This window comes from Artibeus jamaicensis, unplaced genomic scaffold (assembly GCF_021234435.1).
Source record: "Artibeus jamaicensis isolate MK-2021 breed Jamaican fruit bat unplaced genomic scaffold, CSHL_Jam_final contig_387, whole genome shotgun sequence".
Classification (NCBI taxonomy): domain Eukaryota; kingdom Metazoa; phylum Chordata; class Mammalia; order Chiroptera; family Phyllostomidae; genus Artibeus; species Artibeus jamaicensis.
Window position 1 is genome coordinate 5,813,762 of NW_026521812.1, and position 19,399 is coordinate 5,833,160.

The window sequence follows — 19,399 nt, forward strand, 5'->3', positions numbered from 1 at the left end:
GAAGCCTCCCTCCAGCTCTCTAATCAAAGCTTTAGTGTTAGGCGAAGGCTGGAAGACAATAATTGAACACATCCATCATAACTTTTATAGAAGGTATACATATTTCATTTTTGGAAACTGCCTTAAAATAACTGGCACTTAACTAAAGAACTTAAACTGTAAGTTTAAGTAATGAACTGAAAGTTCATTGTTTTCAGTACTTAAAATTTGGTAATGAACTGAAAAGTTCATTGTTTAAAATTCAGTAATGAACTGAAAAGTTAATTGTTTTCAGTACTTAAAATTTGGTCTAACCTTAGTTAAAATAAAATTCTATCTTTTGTAAAAATCCAAATAAAAGCAATGTTTCAAAGGGCACTAATAACATAAAATGAGGTCAAACTGGCAAACTACTACTACTACTACCAACAGCAGCTAACATTGAGCCTGAGCTTGTACTACATCCCAAGCACAGCCAGAGAAGTACTTTACAGATAGTAACTCCACACAACCACACTATCTGGGAGGTACTATTGGGTTGGCCAAAATGTTGGTATTGTTTTTTCCACAAAATAAAAGGCATCTTTCATTTTCACCAATAACTTTATTGACTTGGAAATTCTGAGTATGTGGGCGCTTCTCCCACGTGGTAGAACCTTGATGGTTCTCACTGTTTCTATTTGATTGCTAGTAACTTCAACGGGTCTAGCCCAACGACCACAGAGCACTGTATAGGGAGAAATCTCCAGCACGAAACTTCACAAACCACTTTTGACATATTCAATCAGTCACAGCACTGCACAAATCTTTTTGTGTGTTTCAGTTGTGTTTTTACCTTTCTTGAAATAATAAAGCTTAATATGCCAAAAATCTTGCTTATTTTCTTCCATCTTCAATATTAAAATGGCTACACAAAATTTCACCAATTTTGATAAGTTTTTTAAATATATTTTATTGATTATGCTATTACAGTTGTCCCATTTCCCCCCCTTCATTTCCCTCCATGATAAGTTTTTTAAGTACACACTGATATGACAGCTGTCCCAATACAATCTAAAAAAATTGTTTCGAATGAACTTAAAGACAACTAAGCACTACTAGAGCCATCCCATGGGAAAAAAAATGAACAAACTTTTTGGCCAAACCAATATTATTATTATGATTTTACAGACTAGCCAATTAAGTAACTTCTTCAAGGTTACAGCTAGGTGTCGGGATGGAATTTAAGTCCAGTCACTCTGCTGCTAAACCTGCCCCTTCCGGCAACATGTCCTGCTGCCTCTTATTATACACAGTTTATAGTGCTGTAAATTGAAATAATCCTTTCAGAAAGCAGTCTGGCAACAGATCAGGAACCTATGATACATACAGCATGCTGTATATATCATATATATATGTCATATACAGTATGCTGACAGAGATTCACCACAGCTTTGTTTAAACAGAAAAGAAAAAGTGGAACAGCTTAAATGCCTAATAGGGATATGGTTACACAAAATGTACTCACTCTAATGGTAATTAAGAATAATGGCTATGAAGACTGCAACAACCAGAAAAAAAGTGTATACCAAACCTTGACTTCTTAAAAAGCAAATGTAACACTATGATTACAATTAGGTAGGAAAAGCCTAAAGGATATAAATTTCTAAATGCTGGCATAGTTGTCTTCAATACATTGGTATTTTCCCACTTTCTGCAACTCAAATGTTTTAAACAGAATTATTATTAGTTTTCGTAAGGAAAAAAGTATACATTTAAAATGTATCTAAAAACCATAAAGTGTACACTAATATTCACATATATGTGCACTGCAACAAATGAGTTCATCACAGACAGTCCAATAGGGAGGAAAAAGGACAGTTTGCTCTTTGCCACACAAAATGCAAGCTTCCTATTTGGATAACAAAACATGGCTTTATTAAGCAAGACTCTTCATTCTACTAGGTATATATTTTGATATATTCCCAAGAACCAATGGAAAGGGTCCAGGCCATTCGTGCTAGTCCTGGCTTTGCTAGTAAAAACAGTAGCATCTTACATCTGGATAAATGCTGACAGCTGCGTGACAATCAACAAGTCACTTGACCTCCGTGGTTTCCTCATCACAAAAATAAAAGGACAATACAATTGCTAGAGAAAAATGGATGAAATAAGATAATAATACCTGAAAAGGAATGCAAGGAAACAGTAACCTCCAAAAACCTGTAAAACTTTGTGTTGAAAAATCCCAGAATGCTATCTCAAACACCCAAACCCACAGTCATAATTATTTTATTCCCATGACAACTGTAAATGTATTTACACTAGTTAACAGCTATTATATAATACAACTAACCTTTTAATGCTTTTTATATTTTTATTGTTTCACTACAAAGGGCTTACAGAAGACGACCTTTTGTCTAATTGATTTCTGTCCCTTTCACCTAAAGTCCAACCCATCACTGGCTCCTTAAGTTTCGAAATAAACACTGACCTAAGCTGGAAATTAATTCTGGGCCCTACTACAGATTTGGCGCCAGTTTAAAAAGGTCCTCTTCAAACACTTAGAATAAAGTTCTCAACGACACACTGTGGTGGGTCAGGTCTTTTATGTTTAAAATAAGAATAAAAGTCGAGACTCTCGAGGTTTTGCTAACCACACACCGTCGGAAAGTGTGTGTTGGCATGAAGTTTGTACTAAGGGACACAAGATCAAAAAGGCGGCAACAAAATTGAAACCTTGGGTGCGTCCACACCCGTCGCCCCCGTTGCACCAACAGTTCGTGCCTTGCACTAAACCTCTCTCAGGAGTAGCACTGGTGACAACCAGCGGCACCGGGCAGCTCAGTGCTACGCCGAGCCTTCCAGCGGAGGGAATGCGCGTGGGGCGGGCTCGGGGTCACGCTCCACGCACGGGGAACTGGGGCGCGGGGGCGAGGCGGAGCCCTCCCCGAGGCCGCGCGAAGCGGGGCCCACGCCCCCCGGCTCCGGTCGCCCCCCTCGGCCAGCTGGGCAGCCCCGGCTCACCCGCTTCGGGGCGCTCCATGGTGTAGGCACTAGCAGGCACCGCGTCTCGGCGGGCGGTGGTGGTGGTGGTAGTGGCCCGGCTCGGCGGCCCCCACCTTTGAGCAGAGCGGAGGCAGGGGCGGGGCCGGGGCCCAGTGGGCGGTGCGTTGGGGCCGCGGCCGCAGCGGGCAGCTGAGGTTCTGGCCGCGGCGATGTAGTCTGCGTAGGCGCCGAGCCCCCAGAGCCCCAGTCCCCGGAGGAGCGGCATGCCCGGACCCGGGGCCCGGGACCCGGAAGGGGCGGAAGGGGACGCCCCGACACGCAGTGGTACCCGGATTCGGCTGCACGCTGGGTGGGAGGGGCCGAGGAGCCGCGACCCCGGGGCCGCAGGGAGTTGGGGCTCCGCTAAACCCCCGAAGGCTCAGTCCCCGCCTCTCTCCCGAGCGGGACGTCCTCTCTGCAGCCTTTGGCTGCCTTCAGTCTTTTTCCGTTGCCAGCTTTCCCGCCCCACGCTTTGAGGGGTGACATTGGGACCCGGCTGAAAGCATTTCCTGGCCTAGGGTCTCCTGAGGATCCTTGTGTTTAGTTTCGCAAAGAGCTTTCAAAACACATCTCTGATTACAAAATATTTGGGAAGAGCAAATTGTACAGGAACGACATTTTGGCCATCTGTATAGTTAGATATTCTATTTAGCCTTTTTTAAAGCCGAAGTGTGACAAAGTCTCAAATTTTTAACAATTGTTCATGCCTACAAATTAAAAGGGAACCAGCTGCAGGTTATTGCAGGTTAAATCACTGGTACAAGTAAAATGGAAGAAAAAATTAATTATTAATTTTTTTTACTTTGGTACCAAATTCTACAGACTTTTTCTTTTAAATGCAAAGAAACCATGCATTAAGAAAATTAGGTATTTCTCAGCAAATTGCATTTTTCAACAAATCAGCCTCTCTTTTGAATGACATTTGGCTTATTTTGAATGCATCCTAGAATGGGGATAGAAGCAAAAACCTCAGGACAATATATATCATACAAAATAAGTCATAAAGCTTGTTACCCTCATATTAAAATAATCTAGCAAGTTGAGTGTTTGCTTTGCACACCATAGCAATTAGGGGCTGATTAGAGAGGTCAGAGGGAAAGAGGGGTAGAGGAATGGATAAAAGAAGGTGAATGGATTAACTAAAAAACATATATACATAACACATTGTCACAGGCAATGTTGTGGTGGTAGCCAGAGGGGAAGAGGGTAGGGGCTAATTGGAGATGGCCAAGGGGGAGAAAAATGGGAACAGAAAGAGGCTTTGCTTGGGACAGTGGACACACGTTGCAATGTGCAGATTATATTTTATTGAGTTGTACACTTGAAGCCTGATGGTTTTGCAAATCCAATAAATCCCATTTAAAAAACAAAAAGAAAAAATAGAAAGTCAAGTGCTTTGCACACTCATAGCAGCTAAGGGCTGATTAAGAGGTATGATAGGTTCCCCTAATATTTAATGCCTGAGCTCCCTCCTGAGGTTGAGCAGGTGAATAAGGCAGGTCTTTTTCCACTTACCTAATAGAGAAAGAAATATGAGGAACTGCAAAAAGCAATAAGCTAAAAAGTAAGCCATGTTAATATCGAAGAGCATTGGAATATGCCACCCCAAGACATGCCTCCTCTGCTGTTCCAAACATTTCCTGACATCACTACTTAAGCATTCCAGGCTGCCACCTAGGCCCAGTCCTTGCCTCACTGAACTTTCCTGGTCCAGTCTCCCTTCCAGGAAGTCCAGCTCTTCAGACAGAGCTGACTGGTGGTAAACCTGGCCACGTGGATCCTCTCAGCTTTCAGGGTAACAGTTTCTTGCAAATTAGAAGACCAATGACTTCCATATAAGTTACACTCTGAATAAGAAGTAGGCCAGGGTGGGTGATACATTGGATTATTTGGATTTCTGAGATGGACAGAATTCATTGAGACAGCCTATTCTTTTACAGACAACCACACTTTTTCTCCCAGGAGGACAATGTACACTCCAAGGTCACTGGATTGAAAGTTTTATAACACAAAATTCAACTGAGGAAATTTTAAAGATATTATTGAAAGGCGCTCTGAGGAACTTTACAAAATGGAAGACTTTCATAGGCAGAAGGGAGCAGGAACAAAAAAAGTTAAACTAGGCAAAAAGCAGATTGGTTCTGGCAAGGTCATTTTTCTTTAGGAAGATTACCTAATAGTGTTGATTAGGTGATTCCTGATTGACTGGTTTAAGATTCCATGTCTGGGAGAGGTGAAACTTTAATAAAGTTTTAGCTTGTTGACTTGGGACTTAGCATAAGCAATTTCATTTGGGGGCCTGTTGTCTTGTTTTTAACAGAAGGGTTCAGCTTCAAGTTACCACGCTGCTTCAGTTCCACGACCCCTCTCTGACCTTCAGAGAGAGAGGGAAGGAGGGAAGGAGAGATAGAGAGAGACTGGTTGCCTCCCATAGACGCCCAGACCAAGTGTGAGTGGTAGGAACCTGAACTAATATATTGGCCCAGAAATAAAAGTGACAGAATTAAGTTATCGCAAGGCAATCATTGGTGGAACTTAGCAGTTAATGATGTATAGGAAAAGAAAATGGGTTGGCTGGCACCGAAAGATTGGGAGGGGATTGAATTAATTGGGTGTTCCTAGAGCCATCTAAAACGAAGAGGATGAGAAGTGAGAGGATGGAGAAACAGACAGGGAGTTGAGTGAGCAAGATGCTGGATACTGTGTGCTGGGTAATGGTGCCCTCCCCCTGATCTCAGACAAGTCAATTGTTAAATCCAACAGTCTTAAGTGTGAGTGATTTTGTTGTGGAAACTGAAGACAGGGCTGCAGAACAGAGAGCACACCAGGACTGGGAGGGGCCTGTGGTTATAAGCACCTAAGGATTTGCAGAAATCTTGGGGAGAAGGCTAGACTTCCACAGGCCATCGAACCTTGAGCCAGTTTTGCTAGCTATTGAGAGGCAGCAGCAGCATTCAACTGGATTCCATTTAAATGCCCAGGGAAGGAGAGAGATACGGTGAAAGACAAAACCCCACTGAGTAATATTGGAAGTCAGAACAAGATGAATATGTTGATCTGAGGAGAGACAGGAGGGGTGCAAGTGAAAATAGATGGATCCTGTCCATATTTGTGTGGGGTCTTGGTTAAGGGAGCTACTTTCTAAAGGTGTCAGTTTTCCTGATGGAAATAAATGGTGATGGAAATACTGGCTTGGGTATCTTAGTTGGCCAGAGCGTCATTCTGATATGCCAAGGCTGCAGGTTCAATCCCCAGTCAGGGTATGTATAAGAAGCAACCAGTGAGTGCATGAATGGGTGGAAAAACAAATCGATGCTTCTCTCTGTCTTTTCACACCCCCTTCCTCTCTCTCTAAAATCAATCAATCAAGTCTATTTTGTCTGATATAAATATAAAAAAAGAAAAGGAAAATAGGTGGTGAAATCATAGTCTTGGTAATTTAGAAGCTTTATAGATAAACAAGCGGTCATTTAAATTATGCATTTGAATGAGGTTGCCCAGGAAGAGTGTATGGAGGTAGAAAATTAGACAACTGTGAATGGAACACCTTCTGTCTTTATGATAACAATCTGATTTTTGTGTGTGTGCATTTCATCAGCTGCCTGAACTAATATATACTTTCTATATTTCTTTCCTTCTGGGTAAGAATCAGAAATAATAACTAAGAACATTTTCTTCAAGAACATGATTCTTTTTCTTCAAACAAACAGGGATCACGGCCCTGGCTGGTGTGGCTCAGTGGAATGAATGCCCGTCTCCAGACCGAAGGGTCACCAGTTCAATTCCCAGTCAAGGCACATTCCTGGGTTGCAGGCAAGGTCCACAGTTGGGAGTGTGTGAGAGACAACTGATTGGTGTGTCCCTTGCACATCAATGTTTCTCTCCTTTTTTCTTTCCCTCCCCCTGTCTCTAAAAATAAATAAATAAAATCTTTATAAAAAACAAAAACAGCCCTGGCTGGTGTAGCTCAGTGGATTGAGCGCAGGCCTGCGAATCAAAGGATCGCGGTTTGATTCCCAGTCAGGGCATGTGCCTGGGTTGCAGGCCAGTTCCCAGTGGGGGTCACGTGAGAGGCACCCATACATTGATGTTTCTCTAACTCTCTCCTTCCCTTCCCTTCCCCTCTAAAGATAAATCAATAAAATCTTAAAAATTAAAAAAACAAAAACAAAAGGGATCATTAATTTCTTACAAGGTATATGCTACTTTGTATCATTATGCAGAAGATAATGATGTTCTTATATTGTTTTGGGATAATCTCTATTTTTATACACGAAAGTAGTGCTCCTGACCACATTTTGGGCAAATGCCAAATTGGGAGATTAGGTTTAACAGCTCTAATTAGGCTTCCTGAAATTGATTAGTGCTGGGGATTAGTTTCTCATCTGAGGGTTTTATTTTACAAGATTTCTAAATTCACAATCGTATGTTTTCTTGGTTATTTTTTGTATCATATATATCATTTAAGCTGTCATTATACTTTCTGATAGACCATCCTGCATTAATGATTTGTTGTTTTTTCAATTGTTTTTACTCTCTAGTAAGATTTTCTAAATACTGAAGGTTTTAAGTGCTATGTCAAACTCTATTTTCTGGGTCATCGAGGCTGTTATTATTTGTTGGTTTCATTGTCCTCTTGATATGTTACAAAGTATTAAAGCAGGTTGTCTTTAAACTTCCCATTGTACATTTTAAATGTGTATTATAATTCTTTTTTCTTGGGTAGATTTTAACAAAGGTTATATTAATATGGTATTAACATTTGGGTTAGTAGATGTCACATCTTTTTAAATGTAGTCATTTTATTGCATATTTGGCTTAAGTATTTCTTGTTTTTTAATAGGGTAATTGATATTCCAAATAATATCACATAAGACTTCACTATCAAGATTAAACTTATGTGTATGCCAACCAAAGTATAATTGACAATTACTATGTCATGAAGTTTCCTTTTTCAGTAAAAGGAATGGGAAAAAACAGAACAAGTTTAAAAGTTCCAAGAAGAAATAGAATCAGAGTGGAAGGAAACTTGGATCTATTCTGCCGTACACAGCAAAGGATTTCCATACAGACAGTCATCTGTCTGAATACACTCACTACCTAATGGCTCTTTGCCTAAATATTGTGTCGTGTCAGTTCAAACAACATCTTTCCTTGTCTATTGATCTAGCTATACAATGAAAAAATCCAAAATAATTATAATCAGCAAAACTGCAAAACTTCCTTCACTCTAAGGTATCAACTCTCCAAGATCTTGACTCTTTCAGTCTTTATCACTTTATAGAAACATAATACATTTTATAAATATAATTTATATATAAATAAGCAATACAAAATAGTTTATGCCACTTGTTTATTTAATCTTTTCAAATCGATATTCAAATATATACTTTTTATATAGCATAATTTAAACTATATTATCATGTTTTATTTTATTATACCATCATTATTGAAGCAATTTCTAAATCTTAATCATTTTGATTATGTTTGACTTTTCAGCCAAATATACTTACAAATATCCTTGGATTTTTTTCTTTCCTTTATACTATTTTCTTGACACAAACATCAAAAATAAATTTACCAAGGTAAGAAGAATTTGTCTGATATTCCAGTTTTTTAAGGAGTATATCAGATTGATCAACAGAAAGAAAAAATATAGTGTAAAATGCATCTGCTCCCAAAAAACCTTCATGACATTGAATTTATTATTCAACTTCCCAATTGTTTGTGTTTGTACCTCTTCTTTTTTTAGATACCTAAAATACAATTTTATTCTGATTCTAAATGAAAAGAAATGGGAGTGACGATAACAAACAAGGTTCACTGCTGGACATTGAGACGTGACTGCAGTGTGATATTTCAAACTCACTATGAAACAACTGCGTTCCAACATAGCTGAATATGGAAGTCCAAAAAAATGAAGGTATTTTTTCACTGCTGTATTTATTTCAAAGCTCATTCATCTCCTTCAGCATCCCAAAGATCAAACACATGTTCTGCTTAGTTATTTAATAAAGTGGCAAAACACTGCAAAATGACATCAAGAGATAGTTGCCTACAAAACTCGACTTCTGATGCTGGGCTTGAGCTTCCCTCTCTCTTGGGTCGTCATCATCATCCAGGAAAATGGTGGTCTGAGCAACCTCTAGGTCGTGCTCACATTTCCTGCCAGAGCTGGGCCCATGACAACCTCAGGTCGGGCAGAGCAGGCATGGCGACAAATTCTAAGTTAGGGTTTCCAGTTAGTTTTCTGGAAAGCCAGAGGAAGGGCGCTTCAAAGTTGTAGTTACTTTTGCAGAAATGTCATAGTACTGATGATTCTTCTTTTAGAGGAAGACAATGATTTTGCCTTAATTTTTCCATCTTTAATGTCCACTTTGCTGCCACGCAACAGGATGGGGATGTTTTCACACATTCGTTCCAGGTCTCTATGCCAGTTAGGCATGTTCTTACAAATAACTCTTGAAGTTACATCAAGCACTATAAGGGGCTTGACTGGCCATCTCTCAGTCCACCAAATTTCTCCTGACCAGCTGTGTCCCATACATTGAACCGAATAGATCCTCTGTTAGTGTCAAACATAAGGGGATGGGCCTCAACAGCCGAGGTAGCTACATATGTCTCAAAGTCACCAGTCAGATGACGTCTCATGAATGTAGTTTTTCCAGTCCCACTGTCACCAACCAATACAACTATGAACTGAACTTGGGGTTCTCCTTAGGCAGCCATTGTGGTGTTATTTCTAGAAGCGTCTCCTGCTATATCTGACTGAGAGCTCTGTGATTGGTCTTCTTAAATCATGAGCAATGCTGAAATTTTTCTAATGGTTAAATATGTGTCAAGCCCTTAATGTATTGCCAAAAATTCGCTGGGTCTCATGAATAGGCATCATTGTCTACAGGCAGCACAGTGGAGGCTTAAGAGCATGGAGTCTGAGAGCCAGATTCCCATCTGTAACAAGCTTTTGAGGCAGGCTGCCCAGACAGTTACAATTTCTTAGCAAATTAAATATGAGTTCTTCAAACAAGTATGAAAGACACAGGGATGAGGACTGTGGGGGGGGAATGGGAGGGAGGTGGGGAGACGGGGCAAGGGGGGCTGGGATGGGAGAAATTGACAAAAAAAACTGTACTTGAAAAATAACTAAATAATTTTTTTAAATAAATAAATAAATAAATATGAGTTCTTCAGCTATGAATTCATCTCTACACTCTTTGGTGGGGGTTGAGATTGTTATTACTTTCTAATGCTTTTCAAATACATTAAGTAAACTAATATTTTGTTATTCCCTAAGCATCTGGAAGACTTCCAATAATTATATTCTAATGTATCATATTTACTTGATGTTCTCTCTTTTTTATTACCAGTAGAAAAAATACCAGTTCTTTCTTTAATATTCATTTCACATGTCCCCTTTAGTTGATTTTTTTCCAACCAAATGGGAATATTCTCTACTCTGAAATTCTCCTGTGCTTGATTTTTTATTCTGTTAAGGTATTTAAAATAGTCTACCTTTTATTGTAGGTAGTCCTCTTATCGATAGTACATTAAGGGAGCCTAGCACTCACCTTAGTACTTAGGACAGACTGGACTTTTTTTCTGAAATAAATGAGGAGTTGACTGATCAATGCCTTGAAACTAAAGTCTCATCTCATCTAACTCTAGATTTCTTAATAGTTTTAAATAATATCTTTACATTGATAATCTAGCAAGTTCATGATCAAAGTCTCTGAGGGGCTACACCTTTTTTTCCTCAATCTTTCTCTTGTTTTTGTTTGGTAGACATATAACTTTCATAATTTCCTAGGTTGTATCTCAATGTATTTGACCCCAAGACCTTGAGCTAATCATGACAGAAGTAAGACATTTCTCAGCAGCTTCATTTCACTGTCTGGAAGGACTTAGAATTGCCTATATATATAACCTTTTATCTTCTTCTAGAATGCAAATTGAAATAAGTTAGAAATCCTTACTTCATCCTCAATTCTTTTCAACCTCTCTATATTCCACATTTCTTAGTATCTCCCTGAGCTTCACCTTGGATAAGTTCTTCACATGTTTTATCCAGTTCACTAATCCTCCCTTTAGCTTTGTCTAATATGCTGTTCACCCAGCCATTGAGTTTTGAATTTCAAGGATTATACTGTTTATTCATTCATAAATCTCTATTTGGTTCTTCTTGAAATCTGCTTGTATTTTCTTCTAGTCTATTGCTTATGTTTTTAAGTGTCTTTTTTATATTTTTAAACATATTAACCATGTAATTTTATATTCCATACCTGATAATCCTAATAGCTAAAGTCTTTGTGGATTTGATTAATCTTTCTGGCTTTAATTCCAGGTTCCTATTTACACTTTCTTTATATCTTATATATGTTGTGATTTTTTTTATTGTGAGTTTGTATTATAAATTCTTTCAAGCCTGGTTTGAAGTTATATTCTTCAAAAAAAGACATAGGCTTGTTTCTATGTCCCCAGGGGGCACTATTAACATGGAACAATTTAAATTAAATTGCCCTACTTAATGTGTTGTGCTTTATGAGTAGGGTTGTGAAATAAAATACAGGACACCAGTTGAATTTTAGATTAAAAAATGAATAATTTTAGTGCAATATTTAGGGCATATACTATAAGATTATTCAAGTTCAACAGGGTATTCTCTATTTTTATTTGCTAAATCTGGCAACCTTATACATAGCTTGAATTGGGCTTCAAATCCACATAAGCATTGCTTGAGGTTGTGAAGACTTAGGGAATTTTTTTTTCTCCACACTCCCAGGGCAAAGGTAACTTTGCAACATCATCTTTTCTAAGGTAGATCTTTAAGGTAAATTTATTTCTTGTTCACTCTTATACTGAAAGTGTTCTCATTAGAATTTCAAATCTATGCCATGAATTTCCATAAATATGTGGCTTTATCTTCTATCCTCTGCATACCATGTATGTTTCAAAATATAAACCTAAGGTTCCTTAGCTTGTCCCCTAGAGTAAAAACAAACTCTACAGATTACTTAGCTTTGTTGATGTAAGAAATGTCCAAACCTGTAGAGATTTTTTTATGAGAGTTTATTTGGACCAAACTGATGATATTTGTCAAGAAGCAAGATCTCAAATGCTCCTGAAAATGAGTTTTGAAGTTTCCGTTTGCATTTGAAATTAAGGAAGGTTGCATGAAGGTGAGAGAAAGCAAGGTGGGGTGGTCACGTGAGAAGGGGTCTGAAAGGGAGTATTTGAAAGGTGTCTTAACCTAGATGCACAGAAATGCAGGACAGGGCTCACTTAGGCAAGGCAGGCCTTTTCCTAAAGAAGTTACATGCCTGAGGGATGATTACTCGCAGGACCTGCTCAGTCAGGAATTTGTGATCAGATCCCCCTGTGAGGTTACTTTCCCTAGACACCTTATTTGGTCCACACCTTTTAGGAGTCTTTTCCTTTTTCTTCGTTGTTGTTTTTACAGATTACTTATGTTTTCCCTGCTCCATGAAGCATTTAAAAATGTTTTTACATAGTTTTCCCAGTATCTCCAGTTGTTTTCGGGAACAGGAGATCAGAGAAAATGTGTTGTGAGACGAAGTTGTTCTGAATATATCAAATGATATCCTATCAGCAACAGATATCTTTCAATCCTTTGCTCCTGCCAGTTCTGAAATCTGGTATTCTTGGTGCTGTCTCCTCAAAGTTTTAATATTTCTTACTACTTCATAGGTCTAGTCCACAGTAGTTACCATCATTTGACTTTGCTTTCATTCTCTGCAGAGACTGCTTATCTGTCTAGTGACAGAGTGTGGCACTTTGCTCCGAGCTTTATTTAGTGACTCGGGCCCTCTATCACGTCCATTTCCTCCCAGTGTTCTTTTGCTGAGGCTACAGTCTACTTCCCAGTGCCCTAATTTCTTGAGGAGTTTTATAGACAATTTAATGCTGCCTCTACCACTACCATAACTTGTCTTCTGAGTTAGTCCAAAAGAATCCTGTTCTTACTGGTCTGTCTTATCTGCAGCTTCTAAAACTACACCTGAGATTCCTTATAGAATTAGCCTTAGATTAGTTTTCCAGTTGCCTTTAGAAAGAAGACCAGTTTTCAGAGAAGGGTTCAATTCTCTTGGACACCTCTGTCTTCATGGGGGAGTAACCAGCAGCTTCTTTCTCCTGCCAACATCAGAATTTTGGCTTGTCTTTCTTCTAGCCTCATCCAGCACTACCATTTAGTACCAATGGTGTCCTGGAGCTGGCTCATGCCAGACTGTGAAAGCCAATTGTTAAACTTCAGGAATTTTCAGAGCTGATGATTAAGCCCCACCATTACAAAAATTAAATCATAGGAACTTATAATTAAATAACATATTTAAAACAATGATAAGTATAAAGCTCTTAGAAGAGAAGAAAACATAGGAGTCAATATCTGTGCATTGGGCTAGGCAAGGGTTTTTTAACTATGATGCCATAAGCACAAGTAACAAAAGGAAAAAAGTAAGTAAATTAAACTGTACCAAAATATTAAAGTTTCAAAATGACAATACTAAGAAAGTGAAAATGCAACCCTCACAATAGGACAAAATATTTGCAAACCATGTATTTGGTTAGGAACTTATATCCAGAATACATTAAAAAAAAACTCCTATAACTCAACAACAACAAATAATAATAATCCAGTTAAAAGACGGATAAATGATTTGAATGGACACTCCACCAAAGAACATATACAAAAAGCTAGTAAGTGCAAGGAAAGAACCTCAGTATCATTAGTCATTAAAGAAATGCAAATCAAAACCAGATACCACTTCATGCTCACCGGGATGGTACGGCTACAATCAAAATGACAGGCTATAAAAAATACTGCTGAAGCTATGGAGAAGTTAGAAATGTCCAGAATAAGCATAGACATAGAGAGGAAGTAGATTAGTGCTTGCCAAAACTGAGCAACATGTGGATGGCGGGGGAGTGGGGGTCATGAGAGTGAACTGACTGCTGATTACAGGGTTTTTTTTTGAATGATGAAAATCTTCTAAAATTAGATTGTGAGTTATGTTTGCACAAATCGATACATATACTGAAAAACTACTGAATTGTACACTTTAAATAGGTAAATCTTATGGTAGTTGAATTATATCTCAATAAACTGTTAATAAAAAATAAGACAAATATTCAAAACATAGCAATCTCTAATTCTTTTACAACATTTTCCTCTTATCTGTCTCTTGAGGTCATTTACTGAGAGATAGTACCCAAGTGCCCCTAAAACCTAGGGTCAAATTGTGTGCAGTGTTAAAACAGCAAGGACTATTTATCTCAACAAATAACGTGTTTATTTCTTTGTATCAGTTAGCCAGATGGCAGTGAGTGATAATACTCTGTAGTAATCCCTTAGGAAGACTAGTTTGCTTGATGCTTAGAACAGACAAGACTGCTCTGTCCGATTACAAGAAATATAACAATACCATAAAGGGCTTCATGACAAATAAAATGATTAGAATATGGTCTACAAAGATGTAGTCAGTCATCCTGGGGCCTCCCATCAATAAATGCTTATTGAGTATTATAGAAAATGCAAAAGTGAATTAGATCCTGCATGCAATCAAGGCTCAATTAAGAAATTAGAAACCAGTTTAAATATTTCAAGTCAAAGGTATTCAATACACAGAAGCAGGTACCAGTATTTAAAAACTTTTGAAAGAGTTAAGGAGTGAAAGTCAGGGGAGTTGCTGCCAGCTTTCAAATTCACTAAAACTGAACCTGAAACTTCTTGTTTTCATGCAGAAGTCAGGAAGATGTTCAGAGATGAAATCAATAATCAGGGTCGCCCTGCAGCCCTGGGGTAAAAAGGCTAGCCTGGAATACAGAAGTTGCTGTACATGTTTACATCTTAAATTCACTTGTCCACCACCGTGGCTGCCCCAGTGACGTTTATGTCTCTTCTGCCTGCTAATTCATGCATATGTACATCTCACTGGCAGAATCTAACCTGTATTTGGAACCCTCTGGCAAAAGACCATGGAAAAATGTGCTTGTCATTCGTCCAACTCCTGCAATGAAAGCAAGAGTATGAAAGGGAATGGGAACGGTGTAAGAACCAACAAATAATATGTAACCCATTACTCTCAAGGGTAGTAAGGTAATTTTTGAGACTTATATAGTAGGAGCTAAGGATTGTTTCTTAGTGGCAGGAGATGCAAGTTGCAGAAATTTAACCTTTCCCTCAGATAACTTGACATGTCTTGAATATTGGACTCTAGGCAATTTACCAAGTTGGCAGGCCCGAAGTTTGTTGGAAGTTGATCTCCCACCCTCTGGCACATTTCTTAAGAAACATAAAGAGCACTAGTGAATTCTTTTAACTTGGTCCAATCATCATTATGTCACTAATCTGTGACATAGTGGGCCAGTGTGAAGTCCTGTGGGATGGCAAGACTATCAAATTTTATTTGGACTACATTATTACAGAGAGCTGGAGTTTTGATATGGCCTCAGGACAGAATTTAAATACTGCTTACTTTCTGGGTAGAAGTAAGCTGTTTCTGGTTGTCTTTACTTATTACTATGGAACAGGGGGCAAAAAACTAGAGTTTGTAGGCTGGCCACTTGTTTTGGAAATAAAGGGTTTTGGGTTTGGGGCGGGAATCACAGACATGGCCATTCATTTACTTATCTCTGATTGCTTTCACATTATAACCACAAATGGTATTTTGGAACAAAGACCTCACTGACTTTCCAAAGGATTGCCCCCAAACTAAAGATAGAGAAATAAAAGTTTTAAACTTATTTCTAAAACATAACTATGGCCCTTTTATGAATATAGACACAAAAATGTATTTATAACAGCTAAAACCAAATACTTTTCTCTGAGATTTGAAATAATCGATACTTATTTAAGGGAGATTTTCCTTCTCGGTCTTCTTATTGTAGTATAAAATAACCAGAACTATCTATGTAGCTCTCTTAGCCTCTGATTAAAAAAAAAAAGCTGTTCAGAAAAATTGATGTCTATTTTTGGTACTGTTGGGCAAAGTAATTTGCAATATTTGATCGACAATTCACCATTACTTGTAATGAAGCACAACAAAAAAATACTTTGTTTGCCTGTTCAGATAAAGCTCCAATGCAAATTTCAGCACAAGTCAGGACCCTCATTTGGAATTCATTAGAAATCACTTGCTCAAGTGCCATTGACCTGAATGAAGACATTGGCCTGTAGAATAGACCCAGAAGTCTATGTTGATCAAGCAGAGCAAACATTCTCTTTTGCTCCAAACCTCATGGTGGGCAGGGACAGCACAATGGCAAATATTGATTCTCTGGCCTTTTAATTTATACTGCCACTTGCAGAAGTTTTTCTTATGGTTTTGAATTCTCATTTACCATAATAATTTGCAATATTATAATGTTTCATAGGATTAGTGTTTTTAAAAACATCTTATTTGATAAGCCCAGAAAGTATTTTCTTCTCACATTTCATAGATAAGAAAACTGGAGCAGAGAAAGTCAGTAAACACCTTGCTTCACAAAGAAAAGGACCAAAGGGAGCATTCACCAAGCATTCACTGTATATTAGGCACTATCTTAAGCCAGAACTAGAACTCACACCTTGATTTGTAGACTCCAGGTCTAACATTTTTGCTATCATGATTTATTAATCCCCATCATGGTGAGTACTAGAGATGATACTGGTGGTGGTAGCTTTTAAACAGATAAAGATATAACAAGCACTGTCTCCAAACTGAGAATCAAATGACATGAGAAGAAAAGAGACATAACTATAAAACTTTAAGGTAAATGTTGTTTATAAAGCTATTGAATGAATGGCATTAAGATATGCTTATATAACAACATAAAGAATTAAGCTGAAGAGTAGGAAGTACTTTTTAAGAATTTAGTTATGACATTCTAAAATATCGAACCACAAGAAGCTGTATCTGTGGATAATTATTATTAAAGAGCAAACTTACCTTTTGGGAATGATTCAAATATAGTCCTGCTTAAAATCAGCAGCTGTAGGAAATGTTTTCCTTCTAGTTCTGTTAGTTTATGATACTATCTCTAGTAACAGGGTGTTCCCCCTGACACACACACACACACACACACACACACACACACACATCCTGTAAATCTGTTGGGAAAGAGTCTGTAACATCAGATATGCTTCCTAAAGTATGTGTGATCAAGCTCTGCACAAAGCAGAAGCAGGAATAGGTATCTTTTTGGCTTCTTGCTGAGGCTACATGCTGTCAGATTCACCAGAGTTACTCACTTACTAATTTATCCAGTAAACAGATTTATTATATGCAATCTATGTGTAAGATTTGTGAAGAATATAAAAACAAATTAGTAAAACTTTCTTCTACCTAATAGATCTTGAGTGTCTTAGTAAAAAACCAGTGCTAGTAAAACATAGGAATTATTATCTTCATTAGAAAGGCTAGATACACAAAAGAAAGTAAGCAAGCATCCTTTTGCCATCTAAGACAGAGCTCAGCAAATGTTTTCTGTAAACAGCCAGATTGTAAATATTTTAGGCTTTTCAAGGCCATATGTTCTTTGATGGAGCTACTTAACTCTCTTTTGTATTGCAAAAGCATCCATGGATAATACATAAATGAATGGATGTGGCTGCCTTCAATACAATTTTATTTATGGACACTGAAATTTGAATTTTATATAATTTTTGTGTCACAAAATATTATTCTTTTGATTTGTTAAAACTCATTAAAAATGTAAAAACCATTCTTAGCTTACAGAACATACAAAAACAGGTGGTAGATCACAATTGTCAATCCCTGATTAATGAAATTACCATCTATGAGAGAAAATATAATCATATATGGCCATTATACTAAATATATTAAAATAAATATTATACTAAAATATTATAATATAATAAAATATTAAGTAAAACATTATAATATTATAATAAAATATTATACTAATATTATACCAAAATATTAAAATAAATATAAAACTAAATGGTAAATATTTAAAATATCTGCATACCAAGAGTTAGAAACATGATAAAGTGTTAAATGGATGGATCAGACCTAGCTCTCCTTAGATGAGTAATTTCAACGATTGGTAGAAAAGGAATATAAGTGAATGCATACTAAAAGATGAAAAACGAAGATTTAATAACTTCAGATTTGTCACAGTTTTGAGCCTTATGTCGTCTGGAGGTTGAATTGCTTCCCATACAGCTCTCTGTACTTGGCTCCTGCTTTTGTTTACTGTTTCTTAAATAACTGACTTGGTGATTAGTCAGGGTTCTTTGGAAAAACAGAACAAATAGGATGGATATATATAAAATATGTACATGAGATTTATATATACATACATAATATGTATATGATATTTTTGATGAGGAATTAACTGATGCAATTACAGAGGCTGGCAAGTCCCATGATCTGCAGTCAGCAAGTCCCACACTCAGGGGAGCTAATGGCATAGATTCAGTCCACATTCTAAGAATGGAGTGCCAGTGACGGAAGTCTCAGTCTGAGAGCCAGAGAAGACCAAAGTCTCAGCTCAGTGATCAGGCAGGAAAAGCAAATTCTTTTTCCCTTTGCCTTTCTATTTGAGCCCTTAATGGAACTGTGTAATGCCCACCTGCACTGGAGGGTAGTTGGGGGTACAATCTGCTTTTTTCAGTCTTCCAACTCAAATACTAATCTCATCTAGGAACACACCCATGAGTATACTCAGAAATGCTTAACCAGATATCTGACCATCCTGTGGCCCTGTCAGGTTGACACAGAAAATTAACCATCACATCAGTACTTCCAAAATTATGTATCACTTGTGTATAGTGTGATAGAAAGTAAGTAAGTGGTATATTGTGAGAAAACCTACCAGGTCTCTTAATAAAATCAGATTATAGCCATCCAAAGAATACGGGGAGAGCTTGCAAGCTCAAACTGTGACTGGACCTTGGGGTTGGAGTTGGAAGTCAGACTGTGACTGGACCTTGGGGTGGGAGGCTTGACTAGAGTCTCCAGAAATTCCCTGCACTGAACATCTCTTGTTTCCTGCCTCACATTCTTTTGCTCATTTTTTGTTTACTCTGCCTGCTATAACAAATGGTCTCCCAGTAATCACCTAACAGGGTCTTGCCTGAATTGTGTTGTTTAACTGCCACTTTCTACTCAGAGGCTTCCCAATTAGCACGGGATGGGAAGTCTGCCAGGACCTACCTGGCATTCAAGGAAGCACATACTGGAAGCGTGAAGAAATCAATGCACCAATGGGACGGCCTCGGCTGGTGTGGGACACAGTAGCCAATGTGTAAAATTTTGCTCTCTTTCTTCCCTTAATGGGCAACTCTGAGAATCCTTGGAAGGTCTTGGCAACGTAACATGCTTTTATTGGCTTTCTCTTCTTATTTTACTCAGGCTCTGCTCCGAGTGTGAGT

General features: G+C 38.0%; 1 protein-coding gene and 1 pseudogene across 8 annotated transcripts in view; both read right to left on the reverse strand.

Annotated features, from left to right (window-relative positions):
* The window catches only part of AKAP7 (A-kinase anchoring protein 7), a 107,341-nt gene extending 104,061 nt beyond the window's left edge, over positions 1-3,280 (reverse strand). For 7 of the 8 annotated variants that reach the window (XR_008391525.1, XR_008391526.1, XM_053664801.1 and 4 more), the window contains exon 1: positions 2,986-3,280. Coding sequence is in view for 6 of the 8 variants with exons in the window: in XM_053664801.1 (XP_053520776.1) it covers positions 2,986-3,232 (247 nt within the window). In the remaining 2 variants the exon portion in view is untranslated. The remainder of the gene's footprint in view (positions 1-2,985) is intronic. The other variant, XM_037147886.2, reaches the window with a different exon arrangement.
* Positions 3,281-9,014: 5,734 nt separating this feature from the next.
* LOC119051231 (GTP-binding nuclear protein Ran-like) lies at positions 9,015-9,735 on the reverse strand (annotated as a pseudogene).
* Positions 9,736-19,399: the final 9,664 nt, after the last annotated feature.